The following is a 22,265-nucleotide window of genomic DNA, read 5'->3' as shown; positions in this document are numbered from 1 at the left end:
GTGCAACAACTAATCGACTTAATCGATTACCAAATTAGTTGCCAACTAATTCAGTCGTCGATTCGTTGGTGACGTCATCACATGTGTTTTACGCGCCGTTAAGCTCCAACGTTATTGGTCTTTTTATCGGTACTGGAGACATTTAAAAAATATATGTCACGTATTATTGCTACAAAAACATTATATCGCAGTCTTAGTGTCGCCAACTCGTTTCTAATATGCAAAAAGACAAACAAATGCGTCTATGATGTATTTCGATCAGACGAGATCTCTCTCCCCCGTCTGTGTGCGAGGGGGCGGGGCAGTTTACACACACGCAGCTGCTACATGCAGCAACACACTGCGGAGATGGCGGAGAGAACGCGCTCCGAGGTGTGGTTAAACTTTACCCGTCTCGATGTGGAGAATACTCGTTACCAAAAGTGCAATAAGAGTTTAGCATGTAAGGGCGGTAACACGAGCAATAGTAATAGTCCGAATAGTCGATTAATCGTTTCATTAATCGATAGATTAATCGATTATCAAATTAGTCGTTTGTTGCAGCCCTACTTTACACCACACTGTTCAACACTTAATTCTGCTTCACTCTTTAACTAAACAACCGCGGATGTCTTGAAAGACTCTTTTGTTAAAGATTTTTGAAGACATTCTTGTGATATGTAAATACTACGCTTCCTATGTTTTGGTGCGGACTGCGTTCACACCAGCAATGAACCGCACCAGAGTTCGCAAGCGTTCTGAGACCACCTATTTTAGCGGACCGGAGTCCGGTTGTTTAGTTCACTTAAGGCGAGACACGGCAGGCAAAAACATCGTTTTTCAAGTACTGGTCAATTTTGAGATTTTGTGCTATTTTGATTCCATAACATGTTTTCTTTCAGGCTTTTGGAAGGAAAACGTACAAAATACACATTTAAGTGTTTATTTTACTATAGTTTGTCTATTTGCGTCTGTAGATTTCTCCTAAATTCACCAAAAGTTAGCATTCTAACGTAACATAAAGTACCGTGACCGCTGTGTGCACCATGTCAACAGAGGTATCGCTGGAAAGCTGTGTCTCTCCTGCACAATCTCATCGGATCCAAATATGGTCATTTCCTTTGTATCAGCAACCAATCGTGAAAGCACAAAGGGGTCTTAAAACAAGAAACGAAATCTCATTGGCTGGTGTCAATTTCTGACAACGTGATTCGTTCAGATGCGTCACGTGGTGTGCTAAAACACTTCCTGGTTAGCTTTCCGCTAGAAATGTAAATCTCAAAATGTCAAAAGAACGGCGAAAAAAACGTTCACATTGAAGACAACAACAATTGTCACTTGCACGAAGCAAGGTTATACAAAACACAAATGACCCCGAACATGAAATACCTTCACGGAGTGCGTCGAGGCGCAAGCTATCATCCAAAGAACAGGAGGGTTTAGCTAGCGCCTCACTGCAATCTTTAAAGGTCGTTTTCTCAAAATGAGTTTTTTCTCCTACTCTGAGTTCGAAATTTCAACTTCAGTAGCACGTACATACACCAAACCTTCCAGTTATATTCCTATCAATATTATGAAGGCTTTTACAGAAGGGTTTGTTCATATATAATTCATAGCCTGAATTATACAACATTGTATACCTAAAAACATGGCGAAAATGGATATTTTAGGGCTGTTGACAGTATTTTCTGATTTATGGAGTGATAAAAAGAGATATCCAATATCCCTTCTGTAAAAGCCTTAGATACTAATATGACTACAAAATGAAACAATAATTTTGAATCTGGCTATATCCAAAGTTCAGATTTAGATTCCTGAAATGTGTTAAAATATGTGCATATTTAATGAGATAATGGATAATCTGCATATTTAAACATGCTATTTCAGAAAACTTGTAATACAAAAAACAATTGCCTTATTGTAAGTAATTAACTGGATACATTTCTAGCTGATACCTTTAAGTTACAAAAATTACCCTATTCACCTGGGGTGTCTCGCCTTACGAGGTCTCGGATTGTGTTCACACCGACCCAAATGAACCACACCAAGCGGCTAAACGCACCAGGGTTCGATTCAACCGGACTATAAAAGGCTGGTGTGAATGCACCCTTAGAGTTTTACTCCCTACAGGGTGTACTTTGAGAGTTTGTGACTTTGCAGACCGTTTACATGCATAAAAACCTTCATAATACACAAGGGGACGGGTAATAACCGGAAAAGCATGACATGTGACCTTTAAAGTAAATTCAGATTGAACATAGTAAAACAAATGTAAATGATTGTGTCCGTCCAAAGGAAAACCATTTCTTATAGTGAAATCCACCCTTGAATGATGGGATAGTTGACTAAAAGCTTTAGGAATCCAAACTATAACATTAAACCAGTCACTCCAGGGATCTGTGAGGTTTTTCTCTATGGAGTGGTGTGGCTTTTAAGATAGCATAGATAACTACAGTTAGCATTTGAAAAAGGTACGTCTTAATGCAAGTGAAGCAGTGAAAAAATTATGAATATAATCTATACTTTAATTTATATTGTTTTATGTGGGCCATCTTTTAGGTCTCTTTTGCGTTTTGCCTCTGCCCCCGTCCAGGGTTAGGGTTCCTGCTGGTCCCCATGTCCATTTCTTCAAACTAGGGGTATGCCAATCACCATCTACTCTAGGTAAAACACTGACTATAGATATACCTCATACATCCCCACGTCAAAGGATACAAACAATCCCCTGAAGAACGGGTTGAACAAATGCCCAGGTACCTGTTGGTGCCGTCATGAGCCGCTACGATGTTGCAGTCGATCTGCAGAGCCGTCTTGTAGTCGACGTAGGCCAGCCTGTAGCGCTCCAAAGCTTCGTAGGCAGCAGCACGACGGAGCAGGGACTTCACATTGAATTGGAACAGCTCCAGAGACCTGAGAGAAAAAAAATATCAACAGTTTACAGGTCAGATCCATAATAAGCAAGAAAACAGAAAAGGCTCTATCTCCGCTAAAAGTCAAAGCTGCAAGAGACAATGCACAAGAAAACATCCTTACTCCAACAAAATTACTGCTGGCATGAAATCAAACATGCTTCCGATTAGTGCTGGGCGGTATACAATATCATACCAAATACCGGAATTTTACCTCTATTAACCTGTTAAGCCCTGAGCCTGTTTTTCAGGTTTCAGGCTCGAAAATGACATGCCCAGAACAAATGAGTATATCTTCACTTCTAAAAAGGGGTAAATTAATAATATTTTTTCTCAAAGCAATGATAAACCTGTGAGTTGGATGTAGAAAAGTCAGAATCAATATAGATGTTTTTATTTTTAAGTAAATTCAGATTGAACATAGTAAAAAAATGTAAATTATAGTGTCCGTCCAAAAACAATTGGTGATTGACATCTCTTTTTAACCGTTAAAGCCAATAGAATCGAGGGGAAGTTCCTAAATCCACCTACACGTTACCATTGAGGAGTGAGTGATGCGCACGCAACTTGCCCAAACCGAAAGCTATGTCACGCTATGAAAACTGAAAACTAGGCTTATTGCCATAAATATGAAGATGGATTATCAGTAATAATTTCAAAGGGATTGGATTAATCTTCAGCAGCGTTTATATGCGTTTTAATGCCATTGAACACAACTTTTGATCAGAAAACAGCAAAGGTAAGAAGTATTTGCCGTTTTGGCTAGGTAAAGTGGAGTTGTGTTGTCTGGTTTTGCTTTCGCGAGTTTTGGTCGCTCAGTGATGATACTTATACCGTTGGAATCTGTGGAATCTCATATGATATCTAGTTTGTGCAGCTCTGATGAAGTATAACATATTTTATTTATACCGTGAGTTAAGTGCTAAGTGCGTTAGCTTAGTGCTAATTCAGAGGCTCTGCGTTAGACTTGTGTTTTGTTTCGGTAAAACATTTTCATATCATCAGGTAGCTGAGTTTCTTCCCGTTAAGTGGGTATGACACATTCATAGTTTGTTAAATGTTAAGAAGCCCTCAGATGCTGTTTCTTGCAAGATGTTGCGGCTTAACAGGTTATGAGGGGACTCCTTTCACTTCTGCACCCAGTGTGCGAAAAAGTACACGTCCCACCGTCCGGGACGTGTTATATACAATATCGGACAAGTAGATCTTTCAATTGACTTGTCCGGCGGACAAGTGACGTTTATCGCCCTGATTTATTGACAAATTATTGATACATTCAGTTTACAAAAGGCAGAACTCATTCGCAAATTGTACGTGTCTGCCATTGTTCGTTTAGAAATGTTAGTTTCGGTTCCGTTTGTCGATTCCTAAGGAAATGCATCTCGCCGCTTTCTGTACAGTTAGACGGGGGCGGGGCGGGAAGTGTAGCACAGTGGCAGGGTTGGGGAACAAAACTCGGTTCCGAGTAGGAACAAATAACAATTGTCCGGTCCCGGGATTAATAAGAGTTGTGAGGATAGGAGGCGAGGCCGAGCCCCGCGGACTGCAGCTCTCTCTCTCTATGCTCTGCATCAGCTGATCGCTGCACGGTGCAACTCAGCGTCTCTCTCTCTTTCTACACACAGCGGCTCCGCTGCCCGTTTAACAGCCTCATCTTTGTCAAACTTTCTTATGTTCTTTCTCTAACACGTAATGAAGGTTATTAAGCGTTTTAGCTCCTGTGTTGTTAATATTGACCGCCATTTCCTTTATGAAGTAAAGCAGCCTCCCTGTCTGTGTCCTCGCGCTGTCCTCACATCCCCGGAACCCCAGACTCGGAGGAGCACAGGGATGTCAGTATTGTTTATGAAGCAGGGTATAGAAAGTAGCTACATTATTGAAATGAAAATACTATTTATTTACTTTTACAAACAGTGAGCAGCTGGGCAGCTGCAGCATGTGTATTGCAGGACATGTGTAAGCGTGCAAGCGTCTTTGAGTTATAGAAAAGCGCAAGGATAGGCTATAAATATAATGTATTATTATTAGGTTATGTCCTATGTGTTGGACATGTGTGGTTGGACTCTGTCTCACTGGCAGGTTGCAGTGTAACATCAGAGAAGACTGGGCCAATTGTACATTCTCAAACTGCACCACTTAGAACTAAACAATGCAGAGATTATTTGTATATAATAACCGTAAGAAATTAAACAGTATGAAGTGATTTGTAAATAGGAATACAGATTTGACTTAATGTTTTCATTAGGGGTGTAACGGTACACGTACCGAAATTATTCGGTACGGGCCCTTCGGTTCGGTACAGGTGTGTACCGAAGTGTACCGAACGAATATAACGTTAAACGTAAAAAATTGAGAACGTGAACAACTTTTTGGAAGTAATCTCAGGTGCTGCGTCGCAGCATTCAGAGTAATTTGCTCACATTGGGTTCAACGCGTCATAGAGCGACCAAGTCATTTCATTGGATGAGAGGCATACTATACTGGTCAGAGGGATGCGTTCAAATGTAGTCAGTAATTTGAGGAACTGTCGAAAATTAATGGCGAACGCAGATAAAGTTGAGCTCGAAAATCCTCCAGCATCATTGAAGTCTCCGGTTTGGGAACATTTTGGTTTCGCAGTTACGTACAAGGATGAAGGACAAAGACAGGTGGACCAAACCAAAGCTGTTTGTCGGCATTGTTCAACTAAAATTGGTTACGCGGCTGGCAATACATCAAACTTGCACACTCTTGAAAAGGCATCACCCGAACGTGAATATCACCGGTACCAAAAGAAAAAAGACTGAAGTGCAAACCCAACTCCCACTAGCATGTAAGCCTCCACCACTCGCAGAGAGTTCAGACCGAACCAAAGCTATTACAAACGCCAAATATCCTTATGTTGCCATGTTAGCAAAGCGCTACCTGGCTGTATCTGCTACCTCTGTCCCTAGAGAGGGTGTTCTCCACAGCAGGAGACATTGTTAGTGCCAGCAGATCTGCCCTTTCGGCAAGCAATGTGGACAAGTTCCTTTCTCTTTAGAACAACATGAAAATACAATGACAAGCAAGTCCTAATGTCAAACTGGCTGCTTAGGTGCTAGTACAGTACAGTTCAAATACAGATTATTTCAGTTCATCGAAAAGCTGCACCTTAATGTTTATTTTATTATATTTTGTATTTATTTGAGTGAATACATTATTCACAGTTTAACAATAATAAAAAATATATATATATATATGTTTTGTGAAAAAAAAATTCTGCTGTACCGAAAACGTACCGAACCGAACCGTGACCAAAAAACCGAGGTACGTACCGAACCGAAATGTTTGTGAACCGTTACACCCCTAGTTTTCATAAATATATTTTTCTCCCAGTTTGAATTATTTTTACCCTCTCAAAGTACCGGAATCGAGAACCGAAAATAACCGGAATCGAAAAGCAGAACCGGAATCGTTAATATCCAAACGATACCCAACCCTATGTGTGATGCACGATGACGAAGAAGAAGATTTCAGTGGCCCCAATTTTTGTACATTCTGGACAAGTGAAAAATGTATTCGGACAAGTAAATTGACAAACTCACTTGTCCATGGACAAGTACTCTCTAAAAACTTTTTCTCACACTGGCACCACTAAAAATGCATGCTGGGGTACACACAAGAGCGCGGCAGTTACAAAGTGTTTAGCATTATATGTGTAGCTGAATGCAAAAATAGACACTGAAGACAATGACACTGTAAAAATGTGCTCTGCAACTGAAACTGGACCATAGGAATAATCATCACATGGATTAAGGATTGTTTACACTGGACAAGGATTGTTTTATGCACAACCCACACAGCTTTTTCCGGGAAAATAAGACGTAAAAAAGGAACACTGAACAATTATCATCATGTCTGATGTTCCATCCCAAGATGGTGCTAAATGTGCACTTTACAGTTCCATGGAAAAGGGACTAGTTTGTAGTTTGTTTCGCAAAGTTTGTAAAATAAAAAAATGGCATACATTGTGGAGTTGTTTCATGCATTCTTAATCCTTCACCACATAAGACTCATGAGGGCCACCAGCCGTAAATTGTTTGTGGGGCCAATAAGTATAATGTAGGAATATTTCCAATCATGGAAAAATACATAAAGACCGCAAAACCATTTTGATTTGGAAAACTACAGTGCAAAAGTGTTTTATCATACCGCCCCAATCCTACTTCTGATCAATAATCATATTATTAATTTTTAAAAAAACAGTGTTTCCGCTGCCCGTTAAACACCTTCATATTTATCAACCCGTCGTACGTTCTTTCTCTAACACGTAATGAAGGGTATTAAGCGTTTTAGCTCCTTTGTTGTTAACATTGACCACCATTTTCTCTATTAAGTAAACCAGCCTCCGTGTCTTTTGCTGCGCGCTCCTCAAATCATGAAAATATGATTTATTTACTTTAAAATGACAGTATTATGTAGCATATGTATTGCAGGACATGTGTTGGACACACACACACTGTGTCACACAGGCAGGTTGCAGTGTAACAGCAGAGGAGACCCAGGGAATTTTAAATTCTTATATTGCACCACTTAGAACTAACTTGTTAATGCGAAAACAATGGAGATGATTATTAAATCCTTTTATACAATAACAGCAATAATATTAATTACAATAACAGCAATTATATTAATAATTAAACTGTATAGAGTGATTTGTGAATAAGAATACTCATTAGATCAAATGTTTTCATTAATACAATTTTTTCCCAGTGAAATCCAATCGGTACCCAACCCTACAGACAACATAAAACATTTTAATAAGTCACAGATGATTACACTTACATATTGCAGTCTTTCACACACTCAGCACAGTTGCCATCTTTTAGATAGCTGGCTGCACGGTTTGAGTACAAAATGCCCAAATCCTCTGGCTCCTTTTTATCTGAAGAGACAAATTAGAGTTTTTAGGAGAAGCATTTTGCCAAACTGGGTTTGTAATCTCAGTCAATAATCATTTTGCAATTCCCATTTTGAGGACACAAAGAGAAAGAATAGCAATGCCAAGTGATGAGATGGACAGTTATTATGATAAGATTTAGTAAAAGTGTCAGTTCAAATATATCTGTTATCAAAGTAGGCATGTTTATTAGTATTTTCAATGTGAAATATATGTTGATGGGAAATATTTTTTATTAAAAACGGTTGACACTTTTTTTTTATTATTCAACAATTATTTCCCATAACTATTCATCTGCAAATTATTTCCTAGATAATTATTTTCTTAGTAATCATTTAAAGTGTTTTGTCTATAAAATGGAAAAAATAGTGACAAAAATGTATCTCCTGCTTTGCATGAAAAAATTACTTAAACCAATGTTATGTGACATAAATATATATATATTTATTTATTAAATTGCATTTATATTTCTGTTGATTAGATAATTCATTATTCAACTTATGGTAGCATCTCTAATGTTCAATAGCCTTGTATCTACTGCATATGTGCTGTTCATCCATCTTCTGAATTTTGTATTAAACATGTTTAAGTTCCAACTGATATTTTGCATGTATCCAAACCGGTAATAAGCAGCACTTACTGCACTTCTCCAGCTCTTTGATGGCCAGGCTGTAGATATTGATGGCCTCTCCATACTGGCCCGTCTTGAAACTTTCATTTCCAGCTTGTTTCAGCTCCGTCCAGGACTTGGACCTCTGTTTCTGAGGCATCTCTGCTTTTTAAATGTTACCTGAAAAGATTAAACACTGGTTAACATTAGGGATGCTCCGATCGCCAATTTTGAGGCCGATCGCCGGAATCAGTATCGGCCGATACCGATCGCCGATCCGATCGAGTGGGCGGGGCCTATGGGGATCTTCAATTTAAAGTGATGTTTAAAACTCAGTTAATGGGGCTCATTCACTGGCGCTTTCACAAACAACAACCAACATCATTCAGGGCTCGACATTATAAATGGCCCGCTGGCCCGGAGGCACTATTTAGACACCCCGGGCCAGCATAACGTACTTTCCACTTGCCCGCTCGGGCCACTAAAAACAGTAAGACATACATTCACATTGTTCTGTGATATTGGTATTTTGACAAGCAATTTTGTTAGATTGTTCCGTTTATTAACGCTACAACATCGCGCTCTACTCTGCAGCTGTTTGTTGCGGAGTAGAGCGCAGCGCGAGCAGGCTCTCGTTCGCGTGCAGCGGGAGTAGGCCCGTGCTCGCGCTGCACGCTCACTACAGACTTTCGCGGCACCTAACCATTCGGCAAAATGTTTTTAAAACCACCAGTAACCGGCCAAGCGCCGGGCAAAAAACAGTCCTTAAATAAAAGAAAGTCACCGGAGGAGTTAAAGGAGAGTGACAGGGAGTACGAGAAGAAGAGGGAGAGAAAGTTTCAGGCACACTGGCTTCATCGTTGGAGTTGGCTTGAATATGATGCCAATATAAACAAGGTCTTCTGTCGGCTCTGTAAATCAATGCCGACCTATGCTGACAAGTAAGTGAAGAGTAGAACATATTATGGTATATTCGCTATAGGGAAATGTCCCAGCAGTTTAGGACAAGGAAGGCTAGAGGCTAATATATTATAGCCATTACATGTCTAACTCCTGATAATGACAGGAAGGCAGAAGTGCATTATACAAATAATAATACTCATAGCAGAAATGTCACCATCCTTTTTATTTTATTTTAAAAATGACCACAATATAATTATTTTAATAAACCAAATATGAACAATTGCTTTATATAAATGTATAGTAGGCCTAGCTAGTTAGTGGCTAGCTAGTGGCTATTTACATATGATATATAAGCAGCAGATTGTTTTGCTTGTTTATGGACTCTCCACTCTTCAAGGGCCAGGTAGCAGAACGCTCCACAGGGTTTGACCCGCATGAAAAAAGCACCTCACACCAGGTGTGTGTGAGGAGGCAGAAGGCAGCAATCGAAACACCCGCTGTGTTAGCTGGGATTCATGTTAATGGTGAAATAGATGCAGGTTTCCAGGATAGAATGCAGAATATGTTTCATACAGCGTACTATGTTGTCAAGAAAGAAAAGCCATTTACTGACTTTCCGGACCTGGTGCAGCTCAACAGTAGGACTGGCTCCAACATGACCAATTGTTACTTGTCAGACAAGGCATGTTTAAGGTGAGAATCACAAATACATTAATACTGTACATTCCAAATTTACTATTTAATTAACTTTTTACAATTCCTTCATTATTAATGAAATTCCCTTTTTTTTTTACCTTCAGATTCACAATTGATATCTACAATGTGGAGAGGGAGCAACTGCTTTCTGACCTAAAGAATGCAGGCTATATCAGTGTGATGATTGACGGGGCAACTGATACTGGGAACCTTGAGAATGAGATTGTCTATGTCAAGTTCTTCAATAAGGAGAGAGGAGTGGTTCAGTCCTTCCTTGGCATTGAGGATGTCAAACACGCACATGCAGATGGTGTACTTTCTGCAGTGCAGACAGTGATTGAAAAAGCACGTCTGGATAACTGGAAGGAAAAGGTGGTTTTCCTCTGCGCTGATGGTGCGGCTGTCAATTTGGGGAAGAGGAATGGTGTGGCTGCAAAGCTGAAGGAAGAGATTGGACACCTGCTTGCTATACAATGTGTGGCACACAGGCTGGAATTAGGTGTTCAATAAAAGAGAATCAGAGGCTGAAGCAGCTGCAATATTTGCATCAGCAATACCACTACTCTCCAAAGGCACTGAGGGAGCTGAGGATGCTGGCAGATGCAATGGAGGAGAAGGTCCTCAAGCCTACAAACCTGAAGGGGTCCAGGTGGTTGCCCTACATCCACAAGGCAACACAGATCCTGTGTAATAGCTATGCAATCTTTGTGGCCCACTTTGAGGACCAGGTCAGCCCAGAGAGGACAACCCGACCTTCACCTGCAGTGATGGGAAGGGCAAAGAACATCCTCCACTACCTCAAAAGCCACACCAATGTCCAGTTCATGCACTTCCTGCTGGATACACTGGACTTTCTCAAGGCACTGAGCCTCCAGTTTCAGCAGGATAGTCTGACGCCAGGGGAAGCAGTGCAGTACATTGAGGCCTACCTCATTGGCCTTACAGAGCTGTGTCTGGAGCCCGGAGAGCAGCAAAGGAAGATGTTGGTTGATGCAATGAATGGCACCTATAGAGGGGTAGAGCTAAAAAAACACCACCACAGACACACTGGCTACAGACAGGAAGAAAATTACAGACATGCTTACCAAACATATTGAGAGCCGTCTGGGAGACCTGCTGTCTACCGAGAGCATTGTGCAAACATTCTCAGCTCTTGATCATAATGTGTGGCCAAAACTGGACAACTCAGATGAGTCCAAAGAAGCCTTTGTCCTCCATGGACGAGCAAATATTGAGTCCCTGTGCCACCATTACCAGAGCATCCTGGTGCGTGAGGGGACCACAGTCACTGAGGTGTTGGGAGTGTACAGGCTCTATAAAATCTGGGCAAGAATGCGGAATGGGCCCCTCAGAGACACTCTCCTGGAAATACTCCAGAGAGGTGATCTACAGACCAAGTTTAAGAACCTAGGCATCTTTGCCCAGATCTACCTAACAATGGCTGTCAGTACAGCAGCATGTGAGAGAGGCTTCTCTTGCATGAAGAGGGTGAAGAGCGACTGGAGGTCCTCACTGTCAACCCAAAATCTCACTCGTCTCATGTTCCTGACCATTGAAGGGCCTAGTCTGGATACCTTTGATGCTAAGAGAGCTGTTTTGCAGTGGTGGCAGTCGGGATCAAGAGCCAGACGTCCAGGATTTACAGCCTGGTCATCAGGAGGACGGCAAAATCAACCGACCGAGGAGGAAAATGAGGAAGAACTGACGATTGAAATGTTGTAGTATAGTAGTAATGTAGTTTGTAAATAAATTACTATTGCAACAAATATGTTCATTTTGTTCATTATTAGAGTGGATTTTTTTGGACGAATTCTCTTGGGCCAGTGGTTACAATGGCGGGGCCAGTGATAATGAAAATCTAGATTTTTACCCTTAATGTCTACCCCTGATCATTATTACATTCAAATGAAGTACATTATTCAAGTTTACATTAACTTTGGATGATAACACGGGAGAAATTAGCAGAAGCGCTCTCTTTTCCTCTCTCCCACTCTCTCTCTCCTGACAGCCCGTCAGTATCTCATGCAGCTCACTGATCCAGTAATGAGTGACCCGACAGTGAAGAATAAATATATTTATAACTAGTTTAGCTTGTTCCAGAGGTAGATAAAATAGCCAAGTGTGTTAGGTCTAACTCCTATGCCCCTTTCACACCAACGCGGTCCCCGTTCTAGCTCCGTGCTAGAGCTTTTCTGGTTCGGAACCGGTTTTTCTTTTCAGCCCCCGTTTTGTTCACACCGCCCAGAACCCGACTGGTGCTGCCGCTGCTGCATCATCATCATGACGTCACCGTTTACGATTTTCTCCCCAACTCACTACAACAACAATGGGGGACTGCGTTGGGTCGATGATCGTGTTGCTTTTAATTATATACGAAGCCAGATTAAATTAAATAGCAACTTCTCCAACCATATACTGTTCTCCAGAGTGCCGTGGTTAATTGTTTATTAATGTGTTTCAGCAGCATTTACCGACCGCTGCAGTGCTGCTCTTCCACTGGAGTTTATTCTCCCGTTAGCTCCGGGTTAGCTCACATGGCAGCGGCCACTCTAAAGTATTCACTGTCTGACTGTCACACAAGCAGCTGATACATATCCCCAATTCCCCATAAGTGAATGTGTGTCAGTCTGAATTGACGCTGTTTGGCATCACAACGCTGTTATTAAAGTTTCTCTGGTATAAAATGGGTGATGTTAGCATAGCAAAAGTGTAATGTATTTTACGTCATTATTTTACGTCATGTGATCGGCTCTCGCGATTGGCATTTTTAGATACTCTAAAGATATTTATCCTTCAACTGTTAATACATCTACTCTTTATGTTTATTTTTTTATATTTTAACTCGTGCAATGCCTTGTTAACATGTTGCTTTAACAAAGACAATTTTCCAAATTAGGTTAAATTAAGTATTTCTAATCTGAATCTAATATGACTTTAAAGCAAACATTATATAAATTATATTTCAAACTTGTATATAATCAACATTTGCAGCCACAGATTTAAATCTCATTCCAAGACTCTCTTTTTACATTGTTTTCCTTTTAATTCCTTGAATTTTTCTGTCGGGTTTTTGTTTTGTTTAATTTGCTGGTAATACGACTCGGCAGTGCTGCAGAACAGGAACCTGCAGCAAACCAATTAAAAGTGCGTCAGGCATGTTTTAAAACTGTAACACATTTAATGCTACGTTAATATGTTTCATATATAGAACAATTAAAACTAAATACAAGTATTGTGTATTTCAGGGGTGTTAAACGACGTTAGTATAAGCTAGGTGGAACCAACAAACTGTAGCTATAAAATAGACGCAATGTCGGCCTAACAAATATGTAACGTTTGCTTGTCCGAAAAATACGTTAGCAACATGTTGGTCGAGTGAGGTTTCCAGCTTTTTACATACCGGAAATGTCACTTACCTAAAATGACATGACATGTTAGCTTAAAAAATAAGTTGTTATAGCCTTGTACGTAGCTGCTAATATTTGCTAAACGCAGAATGACAATTTGATCAAACTAGCACTAAAAGTTCACTTATAAAGAGAAAATATATCGAATTTGTATCCCAAAGATATGTTTCTGTTTTAGCTAGCACTCTTTTGTTGTTTAACTACCAAGTTAGCGCGCTAGCTACATTATGCTAATTCAAGCTACATTTGGAGATGGCTAAATTAGCACAAGCTACCAAAGCTAACTATGCTAACGTCAGGAGGCTCGCTCACTTCTTACCTGCTCTCGGTTCCTCGGAGAAAAAGCGACACAGTTCTCCTCTTCACGACACAAATGACAGAAAAAGCGACTACCTGTACCCGAAACTATCTGAACGCGTTATTAATACTGACATTACTCTTTAAACTTTGTATTCGTCTTAGCGGGGTTTTCCTCTGCCGGTGCCGGGGTTTATACACTGGGTGTGGTAATAAAACTTGCCGGTTAGCTGTAGTAACTTATCGGTTTTTCTTGAGCTACAGCATGGATGAATATGAGCTGCAGCAGTGTTGCTTTCACTTCCCCTTACATGCTGCGTTCAAGTGCTAGGGAGATTGTAGGAGTTTGGACAGCAAAGTGCGCCCCCTGGTTGCCACATTGGATGTAATATCTATAACGGTTTAATACGGTATAAATATAATCAAACATGAAATACACAAATAATTGTTCCCACAAAGACCGCAAGCACAAAGTAACAATAACAATAAACAAAACAGCAAACCCGAAACTACCGGTTTGGAATCAGCAGAGGTGGAAGGAGTAGGCCTACTAAAAGTCAAGTAGAAGTACCAGAGTGTAGGATTACGCAGCGTCCACACGGCGGCGTGCGTTGAAGCTTGTCGATAAGCTTGTCTGAAACTCGACCAACATGAACCTATGGGCTCAGAACAGTCTCATAATACACACATGCGCACAGAAGGATTCACACTTGTATTTCATGATCCGCAAAAGGAGTCACACTTGTATTTCCGGATCCACACTTGTGTTTTTCAATGCACACACAAATGTGTTCTGTTTCATATACATGTAAATAAAATCCAAATACAGAAAAAAGTTTTACATATGTATTTTTGATCCTCACATATTTGTTTTCCGTTTAAATCCCCTGACCCGGCAAACACAAACAGCTTTCTGTGCACGGATCGCTGTGCATTCGTGTGTGGGTTTTTTGAGACTCCCCTGACGGTCAGCCAATTCGTACTTGTAATTATTTCTATCTATAGCCAATCAGATGTCTCCTCAATTCTAAGCCAATCACATGAGCGCGCCCCCATGAGGGTAGATTTCTTGCGTTCATGACGTAGCGCTTCATGTACGCATTTTGCGCAGTCCGGCTAATCTCAGGACACCCTCCACTCTCAGTACAGCGCCACTTTCCGAACAGGAAATGCACGCAAATACAAGCCTTTATATTATTAAGTTACAGCGCCACTTTCCGAACCATTGATGAATGCTTGTGTACACAAAAACGGCAGGCAAAACCGTTTTAAATGTGTGTTTCCTGTATGGCGAATACAGCTGCTTTATTTATGTCTGTATGAAGTTGTTGTGAGTGTGGAGGGAGCAGCTACAGGTTAGCTTAGCCTAATCGATCAGTGCACTACGAAGTCAGTGCTAGACCTGTTAACGGGGGGTCCGCCGGTCATTATCGGCCGATATTCACTCTTAATAGTTTGATCGGTGCTCTCTATCAAGGCCGATCAGGAGAGCTGGATCTGATCGATATGGACATAAACGCGAGTGAAGTATAACCGGACGCGAGAGAGAGATCAGATCAGCTGCTGAGTCTGATGGAGACACGCTGCTCTGCATGATCAGCTGATGCTCCGCCCTCTGTTTAGCGAGCTGACCGGACTGCGCAAAATGCGTATATGAAGTAATCTAACCCTCGTGGGGGCGCGCTCATGTGATTGGCTTAGAATGAAGGAGACATCTGATTGGCTATAGATAGAAAAAATTACAAGTACGAATCGGCTGACCGTCAGGGGAGTCTCAAAAAACCCACACACGAATGCAAAGCGATCCGTGCACAGAAAGCTGTTTGTGTTTGCAGGTTCAGGGGATTTAAACGGGAAACTAAGTGAGGATCAAAAATACACATGTAAAACTTTTGTCTGTATTTGGATTTTATTTACATGTATATGAATCGGAATACATTTGTGTGTGCATTGAAAAACACAAGTATGGATCCGGAAATACAAGTTTGAATCCTTCTGTGTGCATGTGTGTATTATGAGACTGTTCTGAGCCCATATAAATCTCTCGCCCCGGACACACAAGCACGTAGTTTGATTGGCTAGAGTTTGTACTGGCATATGATTTGATTGATCCGCCGAAGCTTCAAAAGTTGGACATTGCTCAACTTTTGAAGCGAGCAACGCCATCAAAGCGAAGCAACGCTCCCATAATGCAGTTCGGCAAAGCGTGACGTCACCTAAGCGTTGAAGCTTCAACTAACCCCTACCCTGGACGGGCCGTGGGCGTGGCCCGTCCACACGGCGGCTCTGTTTAGAAGTAAAAGTCCTGCATTCAAAATACTATTCAATTAGTACAATTGTATTCTCATCAACATATAGTTAAAGTACCAAAAGTAAAAGTAGTCATCCTGCAGATTGGTTCATTCCAGAATAATATATATGATATGTTTTATAATGATTGATCATTAAAGTGTTCTCAAAGCTGGTAAAGGTGCAGCTAGTTTGAATGACTTTGTATACTGCAGGGTAGCTTGTGAATTTACTCCAGGTGGAACTAAAGTCTGATTTAATACTTGATTATATTTCACATCATTCATCAAAATCTGTAAAGTAGCTAAAGGTATTAAATACATGAAGTGGGGTAAAAGTGCACCATTTACCTCTGAACTGGAGTGGAGGAGAAGTACATGATTTATCTGTGAATTGTAGTGGAGTAGAAGTACGAAGTAGAAAAACATGTAAATACTCATGTAAAGTACAAGACTCTCAGGAATCAGTCCATCTCTTCTCATGGATGTGGGATTTCATAGATGAAAATAACAATATAATGTTCTATTATTGTTGTGTTCCTGTTGTTTTGTTTTACTGTTCAAACCAATAACATCTCAAACTAATGTTTAACTATTACCAATTGAACATGTATTTGCACTATGTGTAGGCTATTTGTCAAACATATTATAGACATTGTGTAGGAGCCATTTTATGGGTGTTGTTGGCATGTCAGTTTATTTAATTGATGTGTATAGTGCAATACTATCTTGAACACTTGGTGGCGGGGTTTAGCTGCACCGGGAAAGGGGTCATATGTGACAGGAAAGGATGAGGACACAGGAGGAAAGAGCATACTGAATTCACCAGCCGGCAGATGCACCACAACTGTATTGACTGTAATTAAACCTTGGTATGTAAAACGCAAAAATAAAACATAATTCTAAACTACAGCAAAGGACCGGAAAATCATCTGTTTGTGTCTGTGTCTGGATCACTCTCCAGCCCTCCTGTGAAGTAATGGCAAAAGGATATAGGACATTGGAACATTACAATTGCCATTACACATTGAATTTAATCCAATATGCTTTATTGGTTGGTAAACAAAAGTTGTTTAATCAAATAAAAGATGATATTCAATTGTTAATTACCCAACATATTGTCTTAGATTGATAACTAAAATGTTTTTAGTACAATATCCTCCTTTTTTTTGTAAAAGCATTCAATATTTTTTGAATACCAAACTGAAATACTTTATATTGTATATTACCTAACATTAAATAACATTACATGATATTGTAGTGCCGTGAAAAGAGAGTCGGAGGCGGTGTATTAAGAATGGAGTTCCAATCTTTATTATCCATTACTTTCAGAGAGGTTAACCCATGCACTGCTCTGCCTGATGAGCTAGCAGGACTGGCAGCTAAAGCTACAGGTGTTCCCCACTAAAGGGTCCGTGTGGCAACACAATAAGCAAGGTGAATTATGTCCAATAACGTGTCACCACACAAGCCCCCCCAGAATTCACACATAAACAAAATCAGCATGGCGGGGAGGAACGACACGCCGACCCCCACGACTCCTGAGCACGGGAGTCGGAAAAGTGACTCCCGCCTGTGCGGCCCCCGGAAGGGGAGGGACCGGAACAACAGGTCTTAAATCCGTGACAGGGGACGAGGCCGGGGGGCGGCCCCGTCGCGGAGGTCGAGCCAGCACCACAGGCTGGTCCAAGTCCAGGTGAGCAGCCTTCACCCGGTCCACCGAGACGTGCTCGGCCTTGCCACCCAGGTCGACCACCAGGTGCTTGTCCCCGTGCTCCAAGACCCGGAAAGGCCCATCATAAGGGGGCTGCAGGGGGCCTCTGTGCGCATCGTGCCGGATGAACACGTGCTCCGCCGAGCGGAGCTCTGCGGGAACCTGGGACACCTGAGTACCGTGCTGAGTAGTAGGGATCGGAACAAAGGCCTCAGCGGCGTCACGCAGGAAAGCCCGCTGGGCCGACGCCGACCAGGGAGCCGATGCATTTGGGAGGAAATCCCCCGGAACTCTCAGCGGCTGACCGTAGACCATCTCCGCTGTATAACACTGCAGATCTTCCTTAGGTGCGGTCCTCAGGCCCAGCATCACCCAGGGCAGCTTGTCGACCCAGTTACCGTCCGTAAGGCCGGCCTTGAGGGCCGCCTTCATGGAGCGATGAAAGCGCTCGCAGAGACCGTTAGCCTGAGGGTGGTAAGCGGTAGTCCTGTGCAGCTTAACCCCCAAACCGCCTGCCACAGCGTTCCAGAGCTCGGACGTGAACTGAGAGCCCCTGTCTGAGGAAATGTCTGACGGGGTGCCAAAACGACACACCCACGTTGCAATGAAGGCCCGGGCAACGTCTGCGGCTGATGTCGAAACGAGCGGAACCGCCTCCGGCCAACGGGTCGTCCTGTCCACCATGGTGAGGAGGTAGGAAAACCCCTGAGAGGAAGGCAACGGACCAACCAGGTCAATGTTGACGTGATCAAACCTCCTCTCAGGCACCAGGAAACGCTCCAACGGGGCCTTTGTGTGGCGGTGCACCTTAGCGCGTTGACAAGCCACGCACTCCCTGGCCCAAGTCCTCACGTCCCTTTTCAGTCCTTGCCAAACGAACTTCGCCGCTACCAAACGGACCGAAGGTTTAACGCCGGGGTGTGACAGGCCGTGCACAGCCTCGAACACAGGACGCCTCCAGCTGGCAGGGACGACAGGCCGCGCCAGGCCCGTAGAGACGTCACACAGGAGAGTAATGCCCGCGTCGCCGAACACCACGTCCTCCAAGCGCAGCCCCGCGCTCTCCACCTTCAGGGCCTGGACGCCGGGATCTGTGACCTGGTCTGCCGCCATGCGAGTATAGTCCAGGCCCAACTGGACGGCACCGATGACGACCCTGGAGAGGCAATCAGCAACCAGGTTCGACTTGCCAGCCACGTGCTTAATGTCCGTAGTGAACTCCGATATGTAGGACAGCTGCCGCTGCTGACGTGCCGACCAAGGCTCCGCCACTTTTGACATGGCAAAGGTGAGCGGCTTGTGGTCGACAAACGCCGTAAATTCACGGCCTTCCAGCATGAAACGGAAGTGCCGCACGGCCAAATAAAGTCCGAGGAGCTCCCGGTCAAAGGCGCTGTATTTGCGTTCTCTAGGCGTCAGCTGGCGGCTGAAAAAGGCGAGCGGCTGCCAAGCGCCCTCCACCCACTGCTCGTGCACTGCGCCGACCGCGTAGTCTGACGCGTCCGTGGTGATGGAGATGGGAGCCGTAGATGATGGGTGTGCCAGCAAAGCCGCCTGAGCCAACGCGGTCTTGACCTCAGCAAAAGCGCCGTCCGCCTCTGCTGTCCAGTCGATCTCCTGGACGGGGGTCTTGCCTTTCAACGCTTCATACAGCGGCCGCATGATGTGTGCGGCCCGGGCGATGAAACGGTGGTAGAAAGTCACCATCCCCAGAAACTCACGGAGCGACCGGGCTGTGAGCGGGCGAGGAAACGCCGCAACAGCCTCCACCTTCGCTGGCAGAGGTGTCGCACCGCCCTTGGTGACGCGGTGCCCCAGGAAATCGATGTCCGACACCCCGAACTGGCACTTTGCAGGATTGATGATTAATCCGTGTTCGTTGAGCCTGAAGCGCTGGCGACGAGTATGTCGTCGAGGTAAACAAACACAAACGGCAGGTCCCGCAGCACCGAATCCATCAGGCGCTGGAACGTCTGAGCGGCATTCTTGAGTCCAAAAGGCATCCGCAGGAACTCAAAAAGTCCAAAAGGCGTTATCACTGCTGTCTTGGGAATGTCCAGGGGGTGCATGGGCACCTGGTGGTATCCACGCACCAGGTCCACCTTGGAAAACACCCCCGTACCGGCCAGATGCGCCGAAAAGTCCAGAATGTGCGGCACCGGATAGCGGTCAGGCGTAGTGGCGTCGTTGAGTCGGCGGTAATCCCCGCACGGGCGGAACCCGCCGTTCGATTTGGGAACGACGTGCAGGGGGGAAGCCCAAGGACTGTCGGAGCGGCGGACAATGCCCAGGCGCTCCATGGTTGCGAACTCCGCCCTCGCTACAGCCAGCTTAGAAGGGTTCAACCGCCGGGCCCTGGCGTAGACAGGAGGCCCCCCGGTAGTGACGTGGTGTTCCACGCCATGCTTAGTGGTAAGCGCAGAGAAGGTGGGTAGCGACAGGTCTGGAAACTCGGCCAACAGTCTGAGAAACGTGTCTGCACCTGACAGCGAGCCTGACAGCCCGTCGTACGCTGCGCTGCCAAGTGTGCACACGAGGGAAGAAAACGTTAAGGCATCAACCAAACGCCTATTCTTAACGTCCACTAAGAGTCCATGAGCACACAAAAAATCCGCTCCGAGGAGGGGAAAAGAAATGTCCGCTGTCACAAAATCCCAGCTGAAACGCTGTCCTCCGATGCACAAACACATAGGCCTCACGCCATACGTGCGAATGGGACTGCCGTTAGCCGTCGTCAATCGCGGTCCGTGCCCCCCACGGGCGACGTCTTCACTCGACGCTGGAACTACGCTCCGTTGAGCGCCCGTGTCACACAGAAACAGGCTCCCCGAAACGCTGTCGCTGACGAAGAGGAGCCTGCACGTGCCGCCGACGCTCAGAGCCACTACTGAGCGCCAGCCCCTCCGTTTCCCGGGGGTTTGTAGCTGCACGGAGCGATGCATCTCTTCGCCCTTGTCCCGAAACGTGCGTGGTAAACGCACTCTCCGGCGTCTCCACGCCGGCTAGCCACAGCCGTGTCCGGCCTCCGCCACGCTTTCTTGACTGCCGGTGGGCCGCTGAGCGTCGCGGCTAACGTCTCTGCCCCGGGCTGTTGCGTAGCCAGGAAAAAACGATCCGCTTCCTCAGCCAAAGCACGGGGCTCCGTGACAGGCGTGTTGGCCAGCGCCGTCTGTACCCGGGGAGGCAAGTGACGCAGGAAAATCTCCGTGAATAAAATACGGGGATCTTCCCCCCCTAGCAGATTTAGCATTTTCTCCATTAGCTGGGATGGCTTGCTGTCTCCTAGGCCTTGAATGTCAAGTATCTGGCGGGCCCTCTCCTTAGCAGATAAGCTAAATGTCTTAAGGAGAAGGGCCTTAATCGCCTCATATTTGCCATGATGTGGGGGGGCTGCGATGAATCCCACCAACCTGGACGACGTGGAGCTCCCCAGCGCTGCTACCACATGGTAGTATTTTAGGTCCCCGTCACGGACCTGTCGGCAGGCGAAATGTGCCTCCACGTGTGCGAACCATGCCTCCGCGGTGTGCTCCCAGAATTCCGGCAGCTTTATGAAAACATCGCGCTCAGCCATGTTCGTTAATTTTCCGGAAACTTTCTCGGAAAAGTCAGGGTCACCAGTGTAGTGCCGTGAAAAGAGAGTCGGAGGCGGTGTATTAAGAATGGAGTTCCAATCTTTATTATCCATTACTTTCAGAGAGGTTAACCCATGCACTGCTCTGCCTGATGAGCTAGCAGGACTGGCAGCTAAAGCTACAGGTGTTCCCCACTAAAGGGTCCGTGTGGCAACACAATAAGCAAGGTGAATTATGTCCAATAACGTGTCACCACAATATTGTGTTTTGTATAATCTAATAGTGAGACACATTTATATTCCCTTATAATTACATTTACACCTGTCATAGGTTTGAAGCAAGTAGTACATTTTTAGAAGTGTGTTGCTTTTCCACATACTTTGAACGCATCATTAGACAGGCGGCAGCAGCTGTTCGGTTTCAGAGAAGTGGGGAGTATGGAAGCAAACTATGGAAGCAAACAAGAGACAGAAGTATTTGAATTGTATTAAACACCGAATTTATAGCATTGAAAATAATTACTTTGAAAATCATGTATCTGAATTGTTTTGCTCCGAATTTTTATTTTTGACGTCAACATTTTCGGTGTATAAAATTCAACGTCCAGATGACGTTTTGCAAAGTAACGTTACGATCACTTCGGTTAAATAAGTCAAGTAGACCATACACTCTCTTACAAAAGCCCTGCATTTAAACATGTTAATGTCAGACAGGCTAAGACTGGCAAAGACATTAGAGTCCTGCTGGAGTCACGAGGGAGGCAAAGAGGAGGCAAATCCTACTCTGATTGAGCTAAGTATCGCTGGTGTTTTATTTTCTTTGGTTGTTTAGCCCCTCATGCTATAATCATGTGTATTTTCTCCATTCCTGTTTATGTGTCTTCTCGCAATTATCACTGGCCCCGTGTATCTCGTAATCGATATAACCGGCCTGCTCTCGTCTATCCCACATGCTCCACTGACATCC

At 44.0% G+C, this 22,265-nt stretch overlaps 1 protein-coding gene across 1 annotated transcript in view; it reads right to left on the bottom strand.

Annotated features, from left to right (window-relative positions):
* tomm34 (translocase of outer mitochondrial membrane 34) overlaps positions 1–14,049 on the bottom strand; it is a 28,537-nt gene extending 14,488 nt beyond the window's left edge. Inside the window, exons 1-4 of the mRNA XM_034231659.1 lie at positions 13,745–14,049; positions 8,450–8,599; positions 7,695–7,794; positions 2,737–2,889 (exon numbers count right to left, since the gene is read on the bottom strand). Of these exons, the coding sequence (XP_034087550.1) occupies positions 2,737–2,889; positions 7,695–7,794; positions 8,450–8,579 (383 nt within the window). The 5' untranslated portion in view covers positions 8,580–8,599; positions 13,745–14,049. The remainder of the gene's footprint in view (positions 1–2,736; positions 2,890–7,694; positions 7,795–8,449; positions 8,600–13,744) is intronic.
* Between the last annotated feature and the right edge of the window lie 8,216 nt (positions 14,050–22,265).

Source organism: Gymnodraco acuticeps, unplaced genomic scaffold (genome assembly GCF_902827175.1).
Source record: "Gymnodraco acuticeps unplaced genomic scaffold, fGymAcu1.1, whole genome shotgun sequence".
In the NCBI taxonomy this organism is placed as follows: domain Eukaryota; kingdom Metazoa; phylum Chordata; class Actinopteri; order Perciformes; family Bathydraconidae; genus Gymnodraco; species Gymnodraco acuticeps.
The sequence above is the reverse complement of the archived record's forward strand: the minus strand, read 5'-3'. Positions and strand labels throughout refer to the sequence as shown.